The sequence below is a fragment of the Coregonus clupeaformis genome, chromosome 12 (assembly GCF_020615455.1).
Source record: "Coregonus clupeaformis isolate EN_2021a chromosome 12, ASM2061545v1, whole genome shotgun sequence".
Classification (NCBI taxonomy): Eukaryota; Metazoa; Chordata; class Actinopteri; order Salmoniformes; family Salmonidae; genus Coregonus; species Coregonus clupeaformis.
Window position 1 is genome coordinate 34179663 of NC_059203.1, and position 24261 is coordinate 34203923.

Here is a 24261-nt window from a genome sequence, read left to right on the forward strand (position 1 = left end):
ACGTCTCTGATTTGTTCAGATTTGGTCCGATCCGGACCAACCAAATGGTCTTGTTTGGGGCAGAGCTCTTTAAAATAATAGCCAGTGTGAAGAATAATACTGAAATATGCACAAAGGAGGATATTGCATATTTACACATTTGTGTACCTATTTAGGATACATCACCATGACATTCATATGCATATCTGCGTAGTACAGATCAGGGACCCATGACGTAATTCCGTTACCGCAATTCTGTTACCTGGTGTAAATCCAATTCACTTCAATTTGTCATGTCATAGCTGACACCCCATTCTATCTGCAGACATCGTTGAATGTTAGTTCGGAGCAGATATTTAATTTTTGAAAAACATGGATACATAAAAGAACTGAGGGAGATTTCACACCTGCACACTTCTTCCAGTAAATGTGCTTTTGTAAAATGTTCTGTGTAAATTGTTAAAAGTAGTCCTTGTGTACAGAGTTGTATGGTTTGTAGCCCCGTGTAGCTCAGTTGGTAGAGCATGGCGCTTGCAACACCAGGGTTGTGGGTTCGATTTCCACGGGGGGCCAGTATGAAAATGTATGCACTCACTAACTGTAAGTCGCTCTGGATAAGAGCGTCTGCTAAATGACTAAAATGTAAATGTTAACCTTCGTAATCAATGTTTTTGTTTGGTAAACATTTTAAAGTAGTGAATACAGTACTGTGGAATTGCCCATGATGATAAAGTAGTGAATACTGTTTTGAGCTATAGGCCTACAAGTAATAAAATAAGAATAATATATACCATTTAGCTGACGCTTTTATCCAAAGCAGTCTTACATGCATACATTTTTCATATAGGTGGCCTAAGCAGGAATTGAACCCACGACCCTGGTGTTGCCAGCGCCATGCTCTACCAACTAAGCTACAGAGGACCAGAGGACCAAGCCCTATGTGAAGTGAAGGTAAATCGACATATAGTTGTTGATAGAGATGGGTGTAGCCAAAGCAGTCTGAGCAGAGGTGGTTTGCTGCAAGGCCGGTCTGTCAGGCAGCAGTAGAGTGTGTCTGACACGCTCACTGCTTAGGAATCTGAACTGCAGTGACTAAAAAACAGAGAGAGAGTGAGAAAAGGGGGAGAAAGTGAGAGAACATGATGAGGGAGAAAAGAGAGACATATAAATATGGACAAAGATATAAAGAACCAGACAAAATGAGAGAGCAAGAGGGAGTGAAAGAGAGCAAGAGAGCGTCGCATGCAGCCTCAAGCCCAAACTGCACCCTTTTTACAGAGGAGCAATGGAGGGTTTGGAGAGAGAAAGAGCAGAGCAAAGAGTATGCTAAGGAAAAGAGGGAGGAAGGGGAAAGAGAACAAGGGGACTGGAGGGGGGATGAGAGAGCGGAAATTGGGGAAAGAGAACAAGGGGACTGGAGGGGGGGATGAGAGAGCGGAAATTAGAGAAAATAATGGAGACCCAAACACAAGCACAGACACGCTCTCCCTCTACCCAAAACAGTCGTCAAAGACCTTGTTGTAGCTACTATGAAAAGACACAGGAAAATGTAGCGATGGGACATTAGCCAAGCCTTATGTAAGAGTGTGGAACAACATGTTTACACACTACCATGTCATATGAGCTTTGATTTAATTGATTCATAAAATGGTTTAATACTTCCATATTGCAAAACTTGTTTGCTTGACTACTCAGATAGAAGTCAACTTCTTAGACAACGTCTCTTCTAAGATGCAGAACCATTATATGTAAAAGTGTTGTAACTGAGTAGCCCTGTCTAGCCTTCGTGGCTCCCCCTATTGTCCAGACACAGTATGGCACCTGGACAAAATGAGGGGATGTTATTGTAAAACTACAGATATGAGTGTTTGAAAGTGAACATTATATTTCAAAGCCTCGGCACCATTGTAGTGCGACACCCCTTCAATGCTCCTTATCCCTTCAAAGTTAATTTGTGATTGTTACTTTGTATCTGTGAAGGTGTTTTAATGACAAAATATATAATCTACAGTACAATAGATGGGATGTTCTCAGCCAATGTTTGTTGACAATGACACATGAAAATAGAAATGGCCAGATGAAAATCGCCAGATCAGGCAGAACTTGTTTTTGGTTGTCCATGTTGCCCTGGGAGGTTTTAAGATGTCGCAACTACAGACAGGGAACTGATGAAAGGTTCCACCCAAGTAAACCTCACACCCTGGTGAATTGTTTGCTGTTGCCGTGCTTTTCACTTGTTTTATGTAATAACGTCATGTAATAATGTAATATCTATCCCCAGACGTTCGTCCTGGATCTGAAGGCTCTGCATTGTGTCTGCATTCCTCCAAACTGATTGGCTCTATAAAAAATAAACATCCTTATAAAAGGAAAACCGAACAAACCACTGACTTCTCTGCTTGTTATGTAATCGCTGCCCTTGGCATTCATTTGTGTTTTATTTGTTGTGAGGGATCTGAGGAGAAATCGCCTCCATCTTTATCTTCCCTACTGACTCTAGCATTGTACACAGTCCGTGTGTTCCCACTAGCTTGTGTACGCATGCATGCATGTGTGTAGGCGTGGCATGCTTACACTGGGGTGGAACAACTCGGGTGGGAACGACTCACTCGGTAACTCTTGGTAACCTTTGGGCGCGTTCTTAAAGCATTGACAGCAGTCAAAAGCAGGCTGTTGCAGTCAAGGGAGAAACAAAAAGTTGCTGGTTAGTTGTATTCTAACATCAAGGCTGATATCAACGGTAATATGCTTCCATTGTTTATACAAGTTTTTTGTTAGAATGTCAAAATAAACTCTTCTCTAACCCCCATATTACCCTAACAACACACTCACAAACTGGAAATCACAATGGTTGGCCAGAGAGGTTTCTTATTTGAATCAGTCATAGCTTGTAAATTGTGTTTGGTGGACAATTGTGCCTCTCATTGACTGTGTTCGAGAGCATAAAATTCATGATGGATGCATTGTCGGTAAATGGTGACAGACTGTCTGATATACAAATAATAATGATTCGTTATTTGTACATGAGTCAGTCTGCAGTCGACCTCGAACACGGGCATTATGTAGGCGATGAATGCAGGGTGCAGTTGATGAGGAACAACTGCAGAAACTTGCAGAAATCATAAAAAACTGCATGACCCTCGATCATGTGGTTCATGTAAAGTTCATGCAGATGTGGGCGCAAGTCAAATAACTTTTATCCCCACAATGCAACACACATTGATAGTTGCTGATTAGCGATCACACAATGTCAAATCAAATGTTATTTGTCACATGCACCGAATACAACAGGTGTAGACCTTACAGTGAAATGCTTACTTACAAGCCCTTAACCAACAATGCAGTTTTAAGAAAAATAAGTGTTAAGTAAACAATAGATAAGTAAAAAATAAAAGCATTAAAATAACAGTAAAAATAACAGTAGCGAGGCTATATACCGGGGGTACCGGTACAGAGTCAATGTGCGGGGGCACCGGTTAGTCGACGTAATTGAGGTAATATGTACATGTACAGTTGAAGTAGGAAGTTTACATACACTTAGGTTGGAGTCATTAACTTGTTTTTCAACCACAACACACATTTCTTGTTAACAAACTATAGTTTTGGCAAGTCGGTTAGGACATCTACTTTGTGCATGACACTAGTAATTTTTCCAACAATTGTTTACAAACAGATTATTTCACTTTTAATTCACTATATCACAATTCCAGTGGGTCCATACACTAAGTTGACTGTGCCTTTAAACAGTTTGGAAAATTCCAGAAAATTATGTCATGGCTTTAGAAGCTTCTGATAGGCTAATTGACATCATTTGAGTCAATTGGAGGTGTACCTGTGGATGTATTTCAAGGCCTACCTTCAAACTCAGTGCCTCCTTGCTTGACATCATGGGAAAATCAAAAGAAATCAGCCAAGACCTCAGAAAAAAAATTGTGACCTCCACAAGTCTGGTTCATCCTTGGGAGCAATTTCCAAACGCATGAAGGTACCACGTTGATCTGTACAAACAATAGTACGCAAGTATAAACACCATGGGACCACACAGCCGTCTCAGGAAGGAGACGCATTCTGTCTCCTAGAGATGAACGTACTTTGGTGCGAAAAGTGCAAATCAATCCCAGAACAACAGCAAAGGACCTTGTGAAGATGCTGGAGGAAGCAGGTACAAAATGTCACGCCCTGGCCTTGAGAGGCCGGTTGTCTTTAGTTGGTTTGGTCAGGGCGTGAGAATCTATGCTAGAAATTCTGTTTATGTTCTAGGTATTGTATTTCTATGTTTGGACGGGTGTGATTCCCAATCAGAGACAGCTGTCGCTCGTTGTCTCTGATTGGGGATCATACTTAAGTAGCCTGTTTGCCTACCTTAGTTGTGGGATCTTGTTCCGTGTTAGGCTTGTATGTGTTTAGCCTGAGGACTTCACGTTACGTTGTTTCTTGTTTTGTTTATGTTTATTGAGTTTATTAAACATGTTTGCATACCTCGCTGCACCTTGGTCTGACCCGTCTCTCAACGATCGTGACACAAAAGTACCTACAGTGAGGGGAAAAAAGTATTTGATCCCCTGCTGATTTTGTACGTTTGCCCACTGACCAAGAATATAGTCTATAATTTTAATGGTAGGTTTATTTGAACAGTGAGAGACAGAATAACAACAAAAAAATCCAGAAAAATGTTATAAAAGGATGTGCATTTTAATGAGGAAAATAAGTATTTGACCCCTCTGCAAAACATGACTTAGTACTTGGTGGCAAAACCCTTGTTGGTAATCACAGAGGTCAGACGTTTCTTGTAGTTGGCCACCAGGTTTGCACACATCTCAGGAGGGATTTTGTCCCACTCCTCTTTGCAGATCTTCTCCAAGTCATTAAGGTTTTGAGGCTGACGTTTGGCAACTCGAACCTTCAGCTCCCTCCACAGATTTTCTATGGGATTAAGGTCTGGAGACTGGCTACTCCAGGACCTTAATGTGCTTCTTCTTGAGCCACTCCTTTGTTGCCTTGGCCGTGTGTTTTGGGTCATTGTCATGCTGGAATACCCATCCACGACCCATTTTCAATGCCCTGGCTGAGGGAAGGAGGTTCTCATCCAAGATTTGATGGTACATGGCCCTGTCCATCGTCCCTTTGATGCGGTGAAGTTGTCCTGTTCCCTTAGCAGAAAAACACCCCCAAAGCATAATGTTTCCACCTCCATGTTTGACGGTGGGGATGGTGTTCTTGGGGTCATAGGCATCAATCCTCCTCCTCCAAACACGGCGAGTTGAGTTGATGCCAAAGAGCTCGATTTTGGTCTCATCTGACCACAACACTTTCACCCAGTTCTCCTCTGAATCATTCAGATGTTCATTGGCAAACTTCAGACGGGCATGTATACGTGCTTTCTTGAGCAGGTGGACCTTTCTGGCGCTGCAGGATTTCAGTCCTTCACGGCGTAGTGTGTTACCAATTGTTTTCTTAGCGACTATGGTCCCAGCTGCCTTGAGATCATTGACAAGATCCTCCCGTGTAGTTCTGGGCTGATTCCTCACCGTTCTCATGATCATTGCAACTCCACGAGGTGAGATCTTGCATGGAGCCCCAGGCCGAGGGAGATTGACAGTTATTTTGTGTTTCTTCCATTTGCGAATAATCGCACCAACTGTTGTCACCTTCTCACCAAGCTGCTTGGCGATGGTCTTGTAGCCCATTCCAGCCTTGTGTAGGTCTACAATCTTGTCCCTGACATCCTTGGAGAGCTCTTTGGTCTTGGCCATGGTGGAGAGTTTGGAATCTGATTGATTGATTGCTTCTGTGGACAGGTGTCTTTTATACAGGTAACAAGATGAGATTAGGAGCACTCCCTTTAAGAGTGTGCTCCTAATCTCAGCTCGTTACCTGCATAAAAGACACCTGGGAGCCAGAAATCTTTCTGATTGAGAGGGGGTCAAATACTTATTTCCCTCATTAAAATGCAAATCAATTTATAACATTTGACATATGTTTTTCTGGATTCTTTTGTTGTTATTCTGTCTCTCAATGTTCAAATAAACCTACCATTAAAATTATAGACTGATCATTTCTTTGTCAGTGGGCAAACGTACAAAATCACTTTTTTCCCCCTCACTGTATATCCACAGTAAAACAAGTCCTATATCGACATAACCTGAAAGGCCGCTCAGCAAGGAAGAAGCCACTGCTCCAAAACCGCCATAAAAAAGCCAGACTACGGTTTGCCACTGCACATGGGGGACAAAGATCGTACTTTTTGGAGAAATGTCCTCTTGTCTGATGGAACAAAAATAGAACTGTTTGGCCATAATGACCATTGTTATGTTTGGAGGAAAAAGGGGGTTACTTGCAAGCCTAAGAACACCATCCCAACTGTGAAGCACGGGGGTGGCAGCATCATGCTGTGGGGGTGCTGGATGGCAGGAAGCTTGGCCCCACTGATGTACTGGGCCATACACACTACCCTCTGTAGTGCCTTGCAGTCGAAGGCCGAGCAGTTGCCATACCAGGCAGTGATGCAACCAGTCAGGATGCTCTTGATGGTGCAGCTGTAGAACTATCTGAGGACCCATGCCAAATCTTTTCAGTCTCCTGAGGGGGAATAGCATTTGTTGTGCCCTCTTCACAACTATTTTGGTGTGTTTGGACCATGCTAGTTTGTTGGTGATGTGGATACCAAGGAACTTGAAGCTCTCAACCTGCTCTACTACAGCCCCGTCGATGAGAATGTAGCCCACAATCATCTCCTTTGTCTTGATCACGTTGAGGGAGAGGTTGTTATCCTGGCACCACATGGCCAGGTCTCTGACCTCCTCCCTATAGGCTGTCTCATTGTTGTCGATGATCAGGCCTACCACTGTTGTGTCGTCGGCAAACTTAATGATGGTGTTGGATTCGTGCCTGGTCATGCAGTCATGGGTGAACGGGGAGTACAGGAGGGGCGTGAGCACGCACCCCTGAGGGGCCCTCGTGTTGAGGATCAGCGTGGCAGATGTATTGTTACCTACCCTTACCACCTGGGGGCGGCCCATCAGGAAGTCCAGGATCCAGTTGCAGAGGGAGGTGTTTAGTCCCAGGGTCCTTAGCTAAGTGATGAGCTTTGAGGGCACTATGGTGTTGGACGCTGAGCTGTAGTCAATGATTAGCATTCTCACGTAGTGTTCCTTTTGTCCCGGTGGGAAAGGGCAGTGTGGAGTGCAATAGAGATTGCATCATCTTTGGATCTGTTGGGGCGGTATGCAAATTGTAGTGGGTCTAGGGTTTCTGGGATAATGGTGTTGATGTGAGCCATGACCAGCCTTTCAAAGCACTTCATGGCTATAGATGTGAGTGCTACGGGTCTGTAGTCATTTAGGCAGGTTACCTTAGTGTCCTTGGGCACAGGGACAATGGTGGTCTCCTTGAAACATGTTGGTATTACAGACTCAGTCAGGGACATGTTGAAAATGTCAATGAAGACACTTGCCAGTTGGTCAACGCATGCTCGTAGTACACATCCTGGTAATCCGTCTGGCCCTGCGGCCTTGTGAATGTTGACCTGATTAAAGGTCTTACTCACATCGGCTACGGAGAGCGTGATCACACAGTCGTCCGGAACAGCTGATGCTCTCATGCATGCTTAAGTGTTGCTTGCCTTGAAGCAAGCATAGAAGTGATTTAACTCGTCTGGTAGGCTCGTGTCACTGGTCAGGTCGCGGCTGTGCTTCCCTTTGTAGTCTGTAATAGTTTGCAAGCCCTGCCACATCCGACGAGCGTCAGAGCCGGTGTAGTACGATTCAATCTTAGTCCTGTATTGACGCTTTGCCTGTTTGATGGTTTGTCAGAGGCCATAGTGGGATTTCTTATAAGGGTCAGGGTTAGAGTCACGCTCCTTAAAAGCGGCAGCTCTACCCTTTAGCTCCGTGCGGATGTTGCCTGTAATCCATGGCTTCTGGTTGGTGTATGTACGTACGGTCACTGTGGGGATGACGTCATCGACACTTATTGACGAAGCCAGTGACTGATGTGGTCTACTCCTCAATGCCATTGGAAGAATCCCGGAACATATTCCATTCTGTGCTAGCAAAACAGTCCTGTAGCTTAGCATCTGCGTCATCTGACCACTTCTTTATTGACTGAGTCACTGGTGCTTCCTGCTTTAGTTTTTGCTTGTAAGCAGGAATCAGGAGGATAGAATTATGGTCAGATTTGCCAAATGGAGGGCGTGGGAGAGCTTTGTACGCGTCTCTGTGTGTGGAGTAAAGGTGGCCTAGAGTTTTTTTCCCCCCCCTTTTGGTTGCGGATTTAACATGCTGGTAGAAATGAGGTAAAACGGATGTAAGTTTCTCTGCATTAAAGTCCCCGGCCACTAGGAGCGCAGCCTCTGGATGAGCGTTTTCCTGTTTGCGTATGGCCTTATACAGCTCATTGAGTGCGGTCTTAGTACCAGCATCAGTTTGTGGTGGTAAATAGACAGCTATGAAAAATATAGGTAAATAGTGTGGTCTACAGCTTATCATGAGATACTCTATCTCAGCCGAGCAAAACCTTAATATTTGATTTTGTGCACCAATATTAACGCTGTCCAATGCACCCCTTATCTCTGACCACTGAGTGCTTAGCCAAAGCATGGCCCACCCATCCCAGGGGAGTAGACGAATCAGATTACTTGGCCTGCATCAGGAGCAAATCAGTGCAGGTGAGAGGATCCAGTCGATAAGGTTTTGTTTCTAGGGAGACACTAGGCAAACAGTGTGAACTCAGCTAACGTTATACCGCAGCATAACAATAATTAGCTTCCTGCCACTGCACTTCATGGGCCAGAACAAAGCACAGTCTAAAATATAACAAACACAGAATAAAATACAACAAACACAGAATAAAATACAACATACAGTGGGGGAAAAAAGTATTTAGTCAGCCACCAATTGTGCAAGTTCTCCCACTTAAAAAGATGAGAGAGGCCTGTCATTTTCATCATAGGTACACGTCAACTATGACAGACAAATTGAGAAAAAAAATCCAGAAAATCACATTGTAGGATTTTTAATGAATTTATTTGCAAATTATGGTGGAAAATAAGTATTTGGTCACCTACAAACAAGCAAGATTTCTGGCTCTCACAGACCTGTAACTTCTTCTTTAAGAGGCTCCTCTGTCCTCCACTCGTTACCTGTATTAATGGCACCTGTTTGAACTTGTTATCAGTATAAAAGACACCTGTCCACAACCTAAAACAGTCACACTCCAAACTCCACTATGGCCAAGACCAAAGAGCTGTCAAAGGACACCAGAAACAAAATTGTAGACCTGCACCAGGCTGGGAAGACTGAATCTGCAATAGGTAAGCAGCTTGGTTTGAAGAAATCAACTGTGGGAGCAATTATTAGGAAATGGAAGACATACAAGATCACTGATAATCTCCCTCGATCTGGGGCTCCACGCAAGATCTCACCCCGTGGGGTCAAAATGATCACATGAACGGTGAGCAAAAATCCCAGAACCACACGGGGGGACCTAGTGAATGATCTGCAGAGAGCTGGGACCAAAGTAACAAAGCCTACCATCAGTAACACACTACGCCGCCAGGGACTCAAATCCTGCAGTGCCAGACGTGTCCCCCTTAAGCCAGTACATGTCCAGGCTCGTCTGAAGTTTGCTAGAGTGCATTTGGATGATCCAGAAGAGGATTGGGAGAATGTCATATGGTCAGATGAAACCAAAATAGAACTTTTTGGTAAAAACTCAACTCGTCGTGTTTGGAGGACAAAGAATGCTGAGTTGCATCCAAAGAACACCATACCTACTGTGAAGCATGGGGGTGGAAACATCATGCTTTGGGGCTGTTTTTCTGCAAAGGGACCAGGACGACTGATCCGTGTAAAGGAAAGAATGAATGGGGCCATGTATCGTGAGATTTTGAGTGAAAACCTCCTTCCATCAGCAAGGGCATTGAAGATGAAACGTGGCTGGGTCTTTCAGCATGACAATGATCCCAAACACACTGCCCGGGCAACGAAGGAGTGGCTTCGTAAGAAGCATTTCAAGGTCCTGGAGTGGCCTAGCCAGTCTCCAGATCTCAACCCCATAGAAAATCTTTGGAGGGGAGTTGAAAGTCTGTGTTGCCCAGCGACAGCCCTAAAACATCACTGCTCTAGAGGAGATCTGCATGGAGGAATGGGCCAAAATACCAGCAACAGTGTGTGAAAACCTTGTGAAGACTTACAGAAAACGTTTGACCTGTGTCATTCCCAACAAAGGGTATATAACAAAGTATTGAGAAACTTTTGTTATTGACCAAATACTTATTTTCCACCATAATTTGCAAATAAATTCATTAAAAATCCTACAATGTGATTTTCTGGAGAAAAAAAATTCTCATTTTGTCTGTCATAGTTGACGTGTACCTATGATGAAAATTACAGGCCTCTCTCATCTTTTTAAGTGGGAGAACTTGCACAATTGGTGGCTGACTAAATACTTTTTTCCCCCACTGTATGTATAATATATCTAATATATGTATCTCTACAGGTCAAAATGTGTGTTTCATTTGGAACAAAAGGATGAGCTTCTCATAGAGCAAACAGGAAGTTACTAAATCTGTTTAGGAGACCAGCCTTGTTCAACAATTGATACAAGCTGCCCTATAGCCCACTCCTACAGTATAGAGTGCAGCCAGTCTGGGCCCTATATGTGGCTCATGTAGGTGCAACACTATAAATAACAATAAATATGTTGCCTGTCAGTTTGCGCCACCCTAAATACACACAAAGAATCCCAATGTCACTATGGACACACATACGTACACTTTTTATATTTTGTATTGAACAATAACACAAAATACACACATGTACACACAAACTAATGTGCACACACTAGTCAGTGTTCACAAGTTGCCACAGCTGTCAAGTCATTTATCTCTGATAAGTAAATAAGACACAGATATGTAGTTGTTCCATCATGCAGGTGAATACTCAAAATACCATTGTCTTGAAAAATCCCCTTCTGTTGAACATGCACTGACTTACATGACAGAAGACTGACTGGCTACATGAGTGTCAATGTCTCTCTCTGTCTGTCTCTCTTTCTCTCTGTCTCTATGTCTCTCGGTCATATATATATATATACAGTTGAAGTCGGAATTTACATACACTTAGGTTGGAGTCATTAAAACTTGTTTTTCAACCACTCCACAAATTTCTTGTTAACAAACTATAGTTTTTGCAAGTCGGTTAGGACATCTACTTTGTGCATGACACAAGTAATTTTTCCAACAATTGTTTACAGACAGATTATTTCACTTATAATTCACTGTATCACAATTCCAGTGGGTCAGAAGTTTACATACACTAAGTTGACTGTGCCTTTAAACAGCTTGGAAAATTCCAGAAAATGATGTCATGGCTTTAGAAGCTTCTGATAGGCTAATTGACATCATTTGAGTCAATTGGAGGTGTACCTGTGGATGTATTTCAAGGCCTACCTTCAAACTCCGTGCCTCTTTGCTTGACATCATGGGAAAATCTAAAGAAATCAGCCAAGACCTCCGAAAAAGAATTGTCGACCTCCACAAGTCTGGTTCATCCTTGGGAGCAATTTCCAAACGCCTGAAGGTACCACGTTCATCTGTACAAACAATAGTACACAAGTATAAACACCATGGGACCATGCAGCGATGAACGTACTTTGGTGCGAAAAGTGCAAATCAATCCCAGAACAACAGCAAAGGACCTTGTGAAGATGCTGGAGGAAACAGGTACAAAATATTTATATCCACAGTAAAACGAGTCCTATATCGACATAACCTGAAAGGCCGCTCAGCAAGGAAGAAGCCACTGCTCCAAAACCAACATAAAAAAGCCAGACTACGGTTTGCAACTGCACATGGGGACAAAGATCATACCTTTTGGAGAAATGTCCTCTGGTCTGATGGAACAAAAATAGAACTGTTTGGCCATAATGACCATCGTTATGTTTAGAGGAAAAAGGGGGTGGCTTGCAAGCCGAAGAACACCATCCCAACCGTGAAGCACGGGGTGGCAGCATCATGCTGTGGTGGTGCTTTTCTGCAGCGGGGACCGGTGCACTTCACAAAATAGATGGCATCATGTGGATGGAAAAGTATGTGGATATATTGAAGCAACATCTCAAGACATCAGTCAGGAAGTTTAAAGCTTGGTCGCAAATGGGTCTTCCAAATGGACAATGACCCCAAGCATACTTCCAAAGTTGTGACAAAATGGCTTCAGGACAACAAAGTCAAGGTATTGGAGTGGCCATCACAAAGCCCTGACCTCAATCCTATAGAAAATGTGTGGGCAGAACTGAAAAAGCGTGTGCGAGCAAGGAGGCCTACAAACCTGACTCAGTTACACCAGCTCTGTCAGGAGGAATGGGCCAAAATTAACCCAATTTATTGTGGGAAGCTTGTGGAAGGCTACCCAAAACGTTTGACCCAAGTTAAACAATTTAAAGGCAATGCTACCAAATACTAATTGAGTGTATTTAAACTTCGGACCCACTGGGAATGTGATGAAAGAAATAAAAGCTGAAATAAATAAATCATTCTCTCTACTATTATTCTGACATTTCACATTCTTAAAATAAAGTGGTGATACTAACTGACATAAGACAGGATTAAATGTCAGGAATTGAGAAACTGAGCTTAAATGTATTTGGCTAAGGTGTATGTAAACTTCCGACTTCAACTGTGTGTGTATGTATGTATGTATGTATGTATGTATGTATGCATGTATGTATGTGTGTATGTGTATGTTATATATATATATATATATGTCTGTCTGGCTCTCTATATGTCTGTCTGTCTCTATGTCTGTCCGTCTCTCTCGCTCTATGTCTGTCCGTCTCTCTCGCTCTCTGTCTGTCTGTCTGTTTTAATTGAATTTAGGGTTAGTAGTGTGGTTATGTTATGTTTCAAATCTATTTGTATGACTTTGTGGCTGTGCCAGCTAGTGACCACTCTGCAGAGCTGCCTCCAGGGCAAGATTAATTTCAATAAATGCCAACCTGCATCACCTCAACACTTTACAGGGTGTGTGATTACTCAGGACATTGCCTGTCCATTCCTGTTAAACTAAAATATATATCTGGTACCAGCAAATAGGGCTGTCCTTTTTCCATGATCACCTATCAGTGGCAATGAAGGAAAGGAAACAAATGAAGGATGCGAAAGGAAGCGAGGAAAGGAAGTTATCTTAGAGTATTGGGAAAGAGCCAGGGTTAGCCTCAACCATAATTGATGGAAATAGACAGGAGAACAAACGCACAAGCGAATAGGTAAATGGCATGTTGTTCAACACCCTTGTAAACAGCACATTCTCAGGTAAGCCCAAAGGCTTGGAAACTCTCCCAGAGGTGCTTTTATATAACCAGAGCATGAGAGAGCCACTGAGCGTGTCATGATTGGATCAGCAGTCACGCTCAAGCCAAACTGACAGTGGAGCGAGAAATCTATCTTTCTGATGTACACAGAAACACATAGTACTGTACATATTCATAGGGAAATACAAAAACAAAACACACTGTCACGGTTTCGGCCGAGGCTGCCTCTCCTCCTTGTTCGGGCAGGCTTCGGCGCTCGTCGTCTCCGGAATTCTAGCTGCCACCGATAGATGTTTCATGTTCGTTTGCTTTTGTCTGTTTGTGTCACACCTGTTTCTGTTTTACGTAATTAGTGTCCTATAAGTTTCTCGTTGTGTTTGTCATGTGTTGTGTATGATTGTTTTTCGTCAGTGTTGTGTTTGCTCGGTTGAGCATAGTTTCTCCACTGCGCTGGAGCATAGTTGCACTTGTTCGTGCACCACTTCGTTTGTCGCACCTGTTTGTGCGCATTTGCCTTTCGCCTTGTGCGTAATTTAGCTGTTGGGCTTAGTTGTCCTGTTGCCTGTGTTGGGCCAGAAATACAGCATTTTGGAACCTACAGTCGGCGTCCTGCATTTGATTTCCTACACTACACCTACACACGCCCCTGACAGAATCATACACCAGTCAGTGGAATCAGCAGGAGCCGAAGCAGCCCAGACAAGACTGGAAGCCCAGGTTCGGGACCAGCAAGAGCAACTCCTGCAGATGGGGAACGCCCTGCAGGAGGTGATTACCACACTCCGAGGCTGGGGTTCGCCTCCACCACCGCCCGCCCTGCCAGCACCATCGGCCAGCCCGGCCATTCCAGCGCCGGAACCTCGAGGAGTCCGACTATCTCTCCCGAGGGCTTACGACGGGACAGCGGCTGGGTGTCAAGGATTCCTGCTCCAGGTAGAGCTATACCTGGCCACCGTGCACCCGGCACCTTCAGGGCATGAGAGCGTGTCCGCCCTGATCTCCTGCCTGGCCGGAAAAGCGTTGGAGTGGGCCAACGCGGAGTGGAGGAAGATCGACGCCACGACCATCACGTACACCGAGTTCTCCCGCCGCTTTAGGGCGGTGTTTGACTCATCCCCGGAGGGGGAGCGGCGGGGGGAGCGTCTGGTCTTCCTCCGACAGGGAGAGAAGTGCCCAGGAATTCGCGCTCGAATTCCGTACTCTGGCGGCAGATGCAGGGTGGAATGATCGGGCCCTCATCGATCTATACCGATGCAGCCTACGTGAGGACGTCCGTCGGGAGCTGGCGTGCAGGGACACCAGTCTCACTTTCGACCAGCTGGTGGATATGTCCATCAGGCTGGATAACCTGCTGGCTACCCGCGGACGTCTTCGGAGGGTCCGTCCATTCCACCCTCCAGCGCCTCCGAGCCTTGTCCCATGGAGCTCGGGGCGCTGGCGCTAGAGAGAGGAGGGGCTCGGCAGGCTAGGGGGTCCATCCACTACACCAGCTGTGGTCGGGGAGGACACACCGCGGCTAGGTGCTGGGGATGGCCTCCTAGGGGAGATGACGACAGGCCCCGCACTGGGATTCCTTCCAGGTGAGTAGGCGCCCCACTCACCCAGAGCTCTCTGTTGCCCATTTCTGTATGCCTGTATGTTTTCCACAGGTAGCACCTCATGCCCAGCATAAGGCGCTGGTAGATTCAGGCGCAGCTGGGAATTTTATTGATAAAAAAGTTTTGTTTAGCGTTAGGGATTCCCCTCATTCCTGTTGATGTTCCTTTTCCGTTCACGCCTAGATAGTCGTCCGTTGGGTGCGGGCGATCAGGGAGGTCACGGCGCCACTTAGGATGTGTGCGCAGGGGGATCATCAGGAGATGATTCAGCTGTTCCTGATTGACTCTCCTGCGTATCCGGTGGTGCTGGGCATGCCCTGGTTGAGTACCCATAACCCAGTGATTTCGTGGCAGGAGAGGGCTCTGATGGAGTGGTCTGCTCAGTGTGTGGGTAGATGTTTGGGTGTTTCCGTAGGGGGCTACCTCGGTGGAGAGTCCAAACCAGGTGCCCGCATTGCACATTCCACCTGAGTATGGGGATTTGGCTACTCGCGTTTAGTAAGGCGAGGGCGGCGGTTGCCACCCCATAGGCAGGGGGGATTGTGCGATAAACCTTCAGGCAGGAGCTGCGCTCCCACGGAGTCATGTGTATCCTCTGTCTCAGGAGGAGAAGAAAGCTATGGAGATTTACATAGACGAATCGCTGAGACAAGGATACATACGGCCGTCCACTTCCCCGCGTCCTCGAGTTTCTTTTTCGTGAAGAAGAAGGATGGTGGTTTGCGTCCGTGCATCGATTACCGTGGTCTCAATCAGATTACGGTGAAGTATAGTTATCCACTCCCCGCTGATTGCGACCATGACTGAGTCGTTGCATGGGGCGCGTTTCTTCACGAAATTAGATCTCAGGAGCGCGTACAACTTGGTGCGCATCAAGAAGGATGATGAATGGAAAACAGCCTTTAGTACCACCTCGGGCCATTACGAGTATCTAGTCATGCCATACGGGTTGATGAATGCTCCATCGGTTTTCCAATCATTTGTGGATGAGATCTTCAGGGACATGCAGGGACTGGGAGTCGTTGTGTACATAGATGACATTCTCGTGTACTCACCTACCCGTGTCGAGCATGTGGCCCTGGTGCGCAGAGTGTTGCGGAGGCTGGTGGAGCACGACCTGTATGTGAAGGCAGAGAAGTGTCTGTTTTTCCAGGAGTTCGATCTCCTTTTTGGGGTATCAGTTGTCAGCGTCAGGGGTGAAGATGGAGGTAGACCGAGCATCGGCGTGCGTATTGGCAAACACCAACCACTGTGAAAGAGGTGCAGCAGTTTTTGGGGTTTGCGAATTACTACGGAGGTTTATCCGGGGGTTTTGGGCAAGTGGCAGCTCCCATCACGCTCTCTTGAAGGGGGGTCCGGTGCGTCTGCAGTGGTCAGTCGAGGCGGACAGGGCGTTTGGGAGGCTGAAGGACCTGTTTACCTCGGCCCCGGTGCTGGCGCATCCGGATCCCTCTTTACCATTTCAGGTAGAGGTGGACGCGTCTGAGGCCGGTATTGGCGCCGTGCTTTCACAACGGTCAGGCGCGCCACCTAAACTCCGCCCCTGTGCCTTCTATTCCAAGAAGTCTCAGCCCGGCGGCGAAATTATGACATAGGGGACAGGGAGCTGTTAGCTGTGGTACAGGCCCTTAAGGTGTGGAGGCACTGGCTTGAGGGGCTCAACACCCTTTCCTCATTTTGACGGACCACCGTAACCTGGAGTACATCCGGGCAGCGAGGAGGCTGAACCCTCGGCAGGCTAGATGGAGTATGTTTTTGACCCGTTTCTCTTTTAAGATCACCTACATCCCTGGGTCACAAAACGGGAAGGCAGATGCGCTGTCTCGGCTGTATGACGGGGAGGAGAGAGGTTCGTGGAGCCCACTCCCATACTGCCGGAGTGTGTCTAGTGGCACCGGTGGTGTGGGGAGCTCGATTCTGAGCTCGGCCCGGGCATTACGCACCCGACCCTAGTCCACCACAATGCCCGGAGGGTCGGAAGTATGTTCCGCTCGAGTGTCGGGATCGATTGACTATTGGGCTCACACGTCACCCTCCTCTGGACACCCGGGTATCGGCCGGACAGTGCACTGTCTTAGTGCCAAATATTGGTGGCCCACGTTGGCCAGGGATGTGAGGGTTTATGTTTCCTCCCCTGCTCGGTGTGCGCCCAGTGTAAGGCGCCTAGACATCTGCCTAGGGGTAAGTTACTGCCCTGCCCGTTCCTACGACCATGGTCCCACCTCTCGGTGGATTTTATAACTGACCTTCCTCTCTCCCAAGGGAATACTACCATCCTGGTCGTTGTGGACCGGTTCTCTAAGGCCTGTCGTTTGCTCCCCATGCCGGGTTTCCTACGGCCCTGCAAACTGCCGAGGCACTGTTTACCCATGTGTTCCGGCACTACGGGGTGCCGAGGACATTGTGGCTGATCGGGGTCCCCAATTCACCTCCAGGGTCTGGAGAGCGTTTATGGAGCGGTTGGGGGTCTCGGTGAGCCTCACCTCGGGCTACCACCCGGAGAGCAATGGGCAGGTGGAACGCGTAAACCAGGATGTGGGTAGGTTTCTCAGAACATACTGCCAGGACCGGCCGGAGGAGTGGTCAAGGTACGTTCCCTGGGCCGAGATGGCCCAGAATTCCCTACGCCATTCCTCCACGAACCTAACCCCATTTCAATGTGTGTTGGGTTACCAGCGGTTCTGGCACCCTGGCAGCAGAGCCAGATCGGAGGCTCCTGCGGTGGATGAGTGGGCGCGCGCTCGGAGGAGACTTGGAACGCTGCACCACGTCCACCTGCAGCGGGCCCTCCCGGCGTCAGAAGGCGAGCGCTGATCTCCACGCAGTGAGGCACCGGTGTACGCACCTGGTGATCGAGTCTGGCTCTCTACCAGAAACCTGCCCCTCCGCCTGCCCTGTCGGAAACTGGGTCGGCGGTTTGTAGGGCCATTTAAAGTCCTGAGGAGGTTGAACGAGGTTTGTTATAGATTACAGCTTCCTGTGGAGTATAAGTGTAAACCCCTCGTTCCATGTGTCCCTTCTCAGGCCGGTGGTAGCGGGCCCACTCCAAGAAGATGAGATCTTGGAGACTCCTCCGCCCCGTTGGACATCGAGGGGCACCGGCGTACTCCGTGAGATCCATCTTGGATTCGAGGCGTCGGATGGGGGTCTCCAGTATCTAGTGGAGTGGGAGGAGTGCGGTCCGGAGGAGCGGTGCTGGGTGCCGAGGAGAGACGTGTTGGACCCGTCGCTCCTGACGGAGTTCCATCGGGGCGTCCGACGCGCCCTGCGCCGCGTCCCCCTGGCCGTCCCGAGGCCGGGTGCCGCGTCTGGAGCCGCGCGTCAGGGGGGGTACTGTCACGGTTTGGCCGAGGCTGCCTCTCCCCTCCTTGTTCGGGCAGGCTTCGGCGCTCGTCGTCTCCGAATTCTAGCTGCCACCGATAGATGTTTCATGTTCGTTTGCTTTTGTCTGTTTGTGTCACACCTGTTTCTGTTTTACGTAATTAGTGTCCTATAAGTTTCTCGTTGTGTTTGTCATGTGTTGTGTATGATTGTTTTCGTCAGTGTTGTGTTTGCTCGGTTGAGCATAGTTTCTCCACTGCGCTGGAGCATCGTTGCACTTGTTCGGCACCACTTCGTTTTCGCACCTGTTTGTGCGCATTTGCCTTTTCGCCTTGTGCGTAATTTAGCTGTTGGGCTTAGTTGTCCTGCTGCCTGTGTCGGGCCAGAAATACAGCATTTTGGAACCTAAAGCACGGGCCTTCAGTTTATGTCCCTACACCCCTTTCACACACACACACACACACACACCTCTGGGTATCACAGACATGCTGGAATACAGATCCCTCCCCTCTTTACAGCTCTGGTCAATACAATATACACATTCCACATATTAGAGCTCTGGTCAATACAATAGACACATTCCACACATTAGAGCTCTGGTCAATACAATAGACACATTCCACACATTAGAGCTCTGGTCAATACAATAGACACATCCACACCTTGCCACAAAACGGGCCTTTACTTACCAGGATCTATAATAGGCCTTTTAATTTTTGGTGTGAATATGTTCCTATATTCATTGTGTAACATCACTTTAGATCCATGTATACAATACTGTGTCGATATATTATGATGAGTCTCTAACATTGAATATAACAGATTTAAATATATACAGCAGCATATATTGTGAAATGTATGTTCTGTACAGCTTAAAGTTATATAGTTACATACTGAATGTGTGATTAGGAAATGTATTGGGTAATATTAAATATAAGACAGCACACAGTGCTCAGCTAATTTTATTACAGAGTGTCAAATGTCACTCCCTGACACTCACTGGTCCTTACTATATCTCACTTAACAAATGTGTTTGACAGAACAGCAGGAAGTGAACTGGGGAAGCAGATTAATGCAACACCATTGTCCAGTTGTCACAGAGATAGATAAAGAACTAATCTTTGCATCTGTGCCAGCATGGGCAGTGCCATTGAGTCAATCTCCATTTTAAAAGTAGTACATTTTCTTCTTCACGATTGGCTGATCCCTCCTGATGACCCGGTTAGACATGACTCCAACCGGATCGTCAGGAGGGATCAGCCATTGAAGTTGGAAGTTCCACCCAGTTGACTACATTAAAATAGTCAAAGCCCTCAATGGCGCTGCCCTTGCTAAAATTGCATTTTGGCCACTAGAGACCTCTATCATTCTCTATGAGGTCATCATTAAAGCTGCAATTCACATAGAAATGTAAGTTATAGATATGTAATTCTCTTTGAAAGCAAGTCTAAGAAGCGGTAGATCTGTTCTATGTGTGCTATTCTATGCTTCCCGGTTTAGTTTTTACTTATTTTGGTTTTGTACACCAGCTTCAAACAGTTGAAAATAATATATTTCTGGTTATGGAAAATATACTTCACAGCGGTTTAGATGGTACAATGATTCTCTACACTATAGTTGCTTGTTTTGTCACATAAAAACTGAAATTAGGCTAATGATTTAGAATTTTAGCAACCAGGAAATGGCGGAGCGATTTCTGCATAGTGCATCTTTAAAATGCAACATGGTTGGAATGTGTATCAAAGATACGTTTCCCCTGTGGCTGTTTCCTATGTGTGTGATGAAAGCAGCAGATTATTCTGAGCCGGAATGGCAGAGTGCACAGTCAGTATGTTGACAATGCAAGTCTGGGAAAGTACCCCAACTAGCCCAAAGCAGAACCAAGAATCCCCCCCAAAACACAAGAAACAGAGAGATATAAGACTGCAGCCCACTCAGTCACAAGGGCAACTTTATAACACAAAACTGATACTTGTGTTATCATACAAATACTACCAGAACACATGCACAAACATAAACATCCACACACAACTCATACCTCAACTGTAATTCTTTTTTTCTTTTTTTAAACATGTGAACTATTATCAAAAACATGCCTGAACATATTCTACTATCAGAATTACACACATGTAAGAGGATTGGTTATGTTTCCACTTCCCACTGCAGAAATATGTATTCAATGTTCATGTATTTCTATTGGTTGGTTCAAGTCAGATGTCAATAAGGTGTTATGTCATTGGCTACGCTTGCAGATGGGGGGAGATAGCGAACATCAATTATTCCCAGTCTGATATTGACATGCAAGCGGCAGGTCACGTCCTGAAATAGTGCATTTAATTTACAATGTGTACAAGTTCAATATTTACATTTCCTGATTATATATATATATATATCAGTACCAGTCAAAGGTTTGGACACACCTACTCATTCAAGGGTTTTTCTTTATTTTTACTATTTTTTACATTGTAGAATGATAGTACAAAACTATGAAATAACACATATGGAATCATGTAGTAACCAAAAAAGTTTTAAACAAATCAAAATATATTTCAGATTCTTCAAATAGCCACCCTTTGACTCAATGACAGCTTTGCACACGATTGGTATTCTCTCAACCAGCATCACCTGGAATGCTTTTCCAACAGTCATGAAGGAGTTCCCACATATGCTTAGCACTTTTTGGCTTCTTTTCCTCCACTCTGCCGTCCGACTCATCCCAAACCATCTCAATTGGGTTGTGGTCGGGGGATTGTGGCGGCCAGGTCATCTGATGCAGCACTCCATCACGCTCCTTCTTGGTAAAATAGCCCTTACACAGCCTGGAGGTGTGTTGGGTCATTGTCCTGTTGAACAACAAATGATAGTCCCACTAAGCCCAAACCAGATGGGATGGTGTATCGCTGCAGAAAGCTGTGGTAGCCATGCTGGTTAAGTGTGCCTTGAATTCAAAATAAATCACAGACAGTGTCACCAGCAAAGCACCCCGACACCATAACACCTCCTCCTCCATGCTTTACGGTGGAAAATACACATGCGAAGATCATCCGTTCACCCACACCGTGTCTCACAAAGACACAGCGGTTGGAACCAAAAATCTCAAATTTGGACTCCAGACCAAAGGACAAATTCTTTGCCCAAACAGGTCTCTTGTTTTTATTGTTGTCCTTTAGTAGTGGCTTTTTTGCAGCATTTCAACAACGAAGGCCTGATTCACACAGTCCCCACAGTTGATGTTGAGATGTGTCTGTGACTTGAACTCCGTGAAGCATTTATTTGGGCTGCAATTTCTGAGGCTGGTAACTCTAATGAACTTATCCTCTGCAGCAGAGGTAACTCTGGGTCTTCCATTCCTGTGGTAGTCCTCATGCGAGCCAGTTTCATCATAGCGCTTGATCGTTTTTGCGACTGCACTTGAAGAAACTTTCAAAGTTCTTGAAATGTTGACTGACCTTCATGTCTTAAATTAATGATGGACTGTCGTTTCTCTTTGCTTATTTGAGCTGTTCTTGCCATAATATGGACTTGGTCTTTTACCAAATATCTTCTGTATACTCCCCCTACCTTGTCACAACACAACTGATTGGCTCAAACGCATTAAGAAGGAAACAAATTCCACAAATGAACTTTTAAGAAGGCACACCTGTTAATTGAAATGCCAAGCGTGTGTAAAGCTGTCATCAAGGCAAAAAGGGTGGCTATTTGAAGAATCTCAAATATAAAATATATTTTGATTTGTTTAACTTTTTTGGTTACTACATGATTCCATATGTGTTATTTCATAGTTTTGATGTCTTCACTATTATTCTACAATGTAAAAAATAGTAACAATTAAGAAAAATCCTTGAATGAGTAGGTGTGTCCAAACTTTTGACTGGTAGTGTGTGTGTATGTATGTGTATATATATATATATATATATATGTGTGTACAGTACCTGTTAGATATTGGGGGCTTCCTGGGATGTGCTTTTGTATGTTATTGATGTAAGAGCAAGTTAGCTAGCATGCTCTAATTGTAATGGTCGCATTTGCTCCCTGCTAATTCACAGTTATTCCCATGCTAAAAGACGAATCTACAGCCATCAACATACTGTTGTCCGGTGTCTATCTAATGTGCTTCCTTGTGTCTATCGTCAGGTACTTACAGTGCATACGCCTATTCGATGTTGCACCATGACAAATTAACAAACATTAAGGAATATAACATTAGCAGCTCATACTGACCCTTTAGTCATAAGGTAAGCACATAATGTATGACCAGGTAATAATGTATGACCAGGTAATAATGTATGAACAGCTAATAATGTATGATCAGGTAATAATAATAATAATAGGGAGTTTTTTTTTTATTGATTTGTTTAGCCTTTATTGAAGCAGTTAAATCATTTAGAACACATTCTCTTTTACTATAACAACCTGATAGTTTTAGAAATATATTTGTTTGGTTGATTGTATCATATTCTAACCAACACACACACAACTTAGCAAATGAATAAACTGCAGAGACCGACACATTGACAAAACTGGAAGCAACACACTTTGCTGGGCCATGTGAAGAGCACAGACCTCGTCTTTGCCTTGGTGCAATATCCTCTATCCATGACAACGGTACAGACTGTACTATTCTTCTGTTCCCAGACTATTCTTCTAGTCCCCTGTAGCTCAGTTGGTAGAGCATGGCGCTTGCAATGCCAGGGTTGTGGGTTCGTTTCCCATGGGGGGCCAGTTTGAAAATGTATGCAATCACTAACTGTAAGTTGCTCTGGATAAGAGCGTCTGCTAAATGACTCAAATGTAAAAATAAATGTTGACAGACTTCAACTACCATGACTTTCAATGCTTCAGACACAGACACACTGACACAACTGAAAGCAACACACTTTTGCTGGTGCCATGTGAAGAGCACAGCAAAGCTTTTGTCTTTGTCTCGGTTTAATATAACGCAGACTGTCCTGTATTTCTGTTCCCAGACGTTGACAGAGCAGCTCTCACATTCCAACACCACTTCTCTACCCTCCTCCTCCTCTTCCTCCATGCTCGAGCAGGGGTGTATTCATTACGTCTTGCAACGGAAACCGTTTACCGTTTAAGAACCAAATGGAAGCAAACGGAACGAAACTTGGAGGGAGCTACCTTGAATTTGCCCAATAGAAACTCATTTTAGTTGCAGAACATTTTCAGTTTGGAGTAAACAGTTTGTTGCAAAACGTTTTGCTACAGACTAAACATTTTGCAACAGAATCGGCATAATGAATACACCCCAGAGAATGACGTCTGACTTGGATTAATGCCAGCAAAACTTTTCCTTCTGACTTGCCTTCCCGTATAAGCCCGCTACTAAACATACAAAACAATACACACACACTCCTCTCTAACCTGTGAGCAGAGTTGCATTATGAAAGCTCACCTGTTGTTCCACGGCCACATCCTGTAAGGTCTGACTGTCCCGAGGAGCTCGGACCCAGCTGAGTAACTGGCCCATGTTCACTGTCTGTCTGTGTGACTGTATGCGTCTGACTCTGTACCTACTCTGTAAGCTGCAGCATGGTCCCCAGCCTTGAACAGGGAAGGGGAGGGACAGGGAGCATGGGGCAGGAGTAAAGGGAAGGGGAGGGAACAGGGAGAAAGGGGGAGGGGTAAAGGGAAGGCACACAGAGCAGTCGGTCAGACCTGGGTTCAAATGTTATTTGTAATCATTTCAAATTGTTTTTCTGTCCTTTTTGTTGTTGTTGCTTGCATGGCTTAAATAACCAATTTAAAAAGTCAGACTGCAAACCCTGCCCATCTGGCACTCAGGTAGACTTAAGTAAACGCTCAAAAGTATTTGAAAGATGGAAAATAGTATTTGAACCCAGGTCTGCAGTCAGTAGAGCTTGAGCTATAAAGGGAAGGACACTGATATAGGAGTGACACCACCTGACGACCGGCCACATCTGAGTACCTTCTCAGGGAAGCGAACACACGTGAGCGAGCACACACACCAATAAATAAAAATACACATACATGAACACACCCCAACACACAAATGTGCATAATGCATGCACACACTGTGCTAAAA

General features: G+C 45.4%; 1 protein-coding gene across 24 annotated transcripts in view; it reads right to left on the reverse strand.

Annotated features, from left to right (window-relative positions):
* The window catches only part of cast (calpastatin), a 79557-nt gene extending 55790 nt beyond the window's left edge, over positions 1–23767 (reverse strand). For 22 of the 24 annotated variants that reach the window (XM_045223834.1, XM_045223830.1, XM_045223831.1 and 19 more), the window contains exons 1-2: positions 23611–23767; positions 2554–2649 (exon numbers count right to left, since the gene is read on the reverse strand). In XM_045223834.1, coding sequence (XP_045079769.1) covers positions 2554–2649; positions 23611–23685 — 171 coding nt within the window. In that variant the 5' untranslated portion in view covers positions 23686–23767. The remainder of the gene's footprint in view (positions 1–2553; positions 2650–23610) is intronic. The other 2 variants (XM_045223833.1, XM_045223814.1) reach the window with 1 other exon arrangement.
* Positions 23768–24261: the final 494 nt, after the last annotated feature.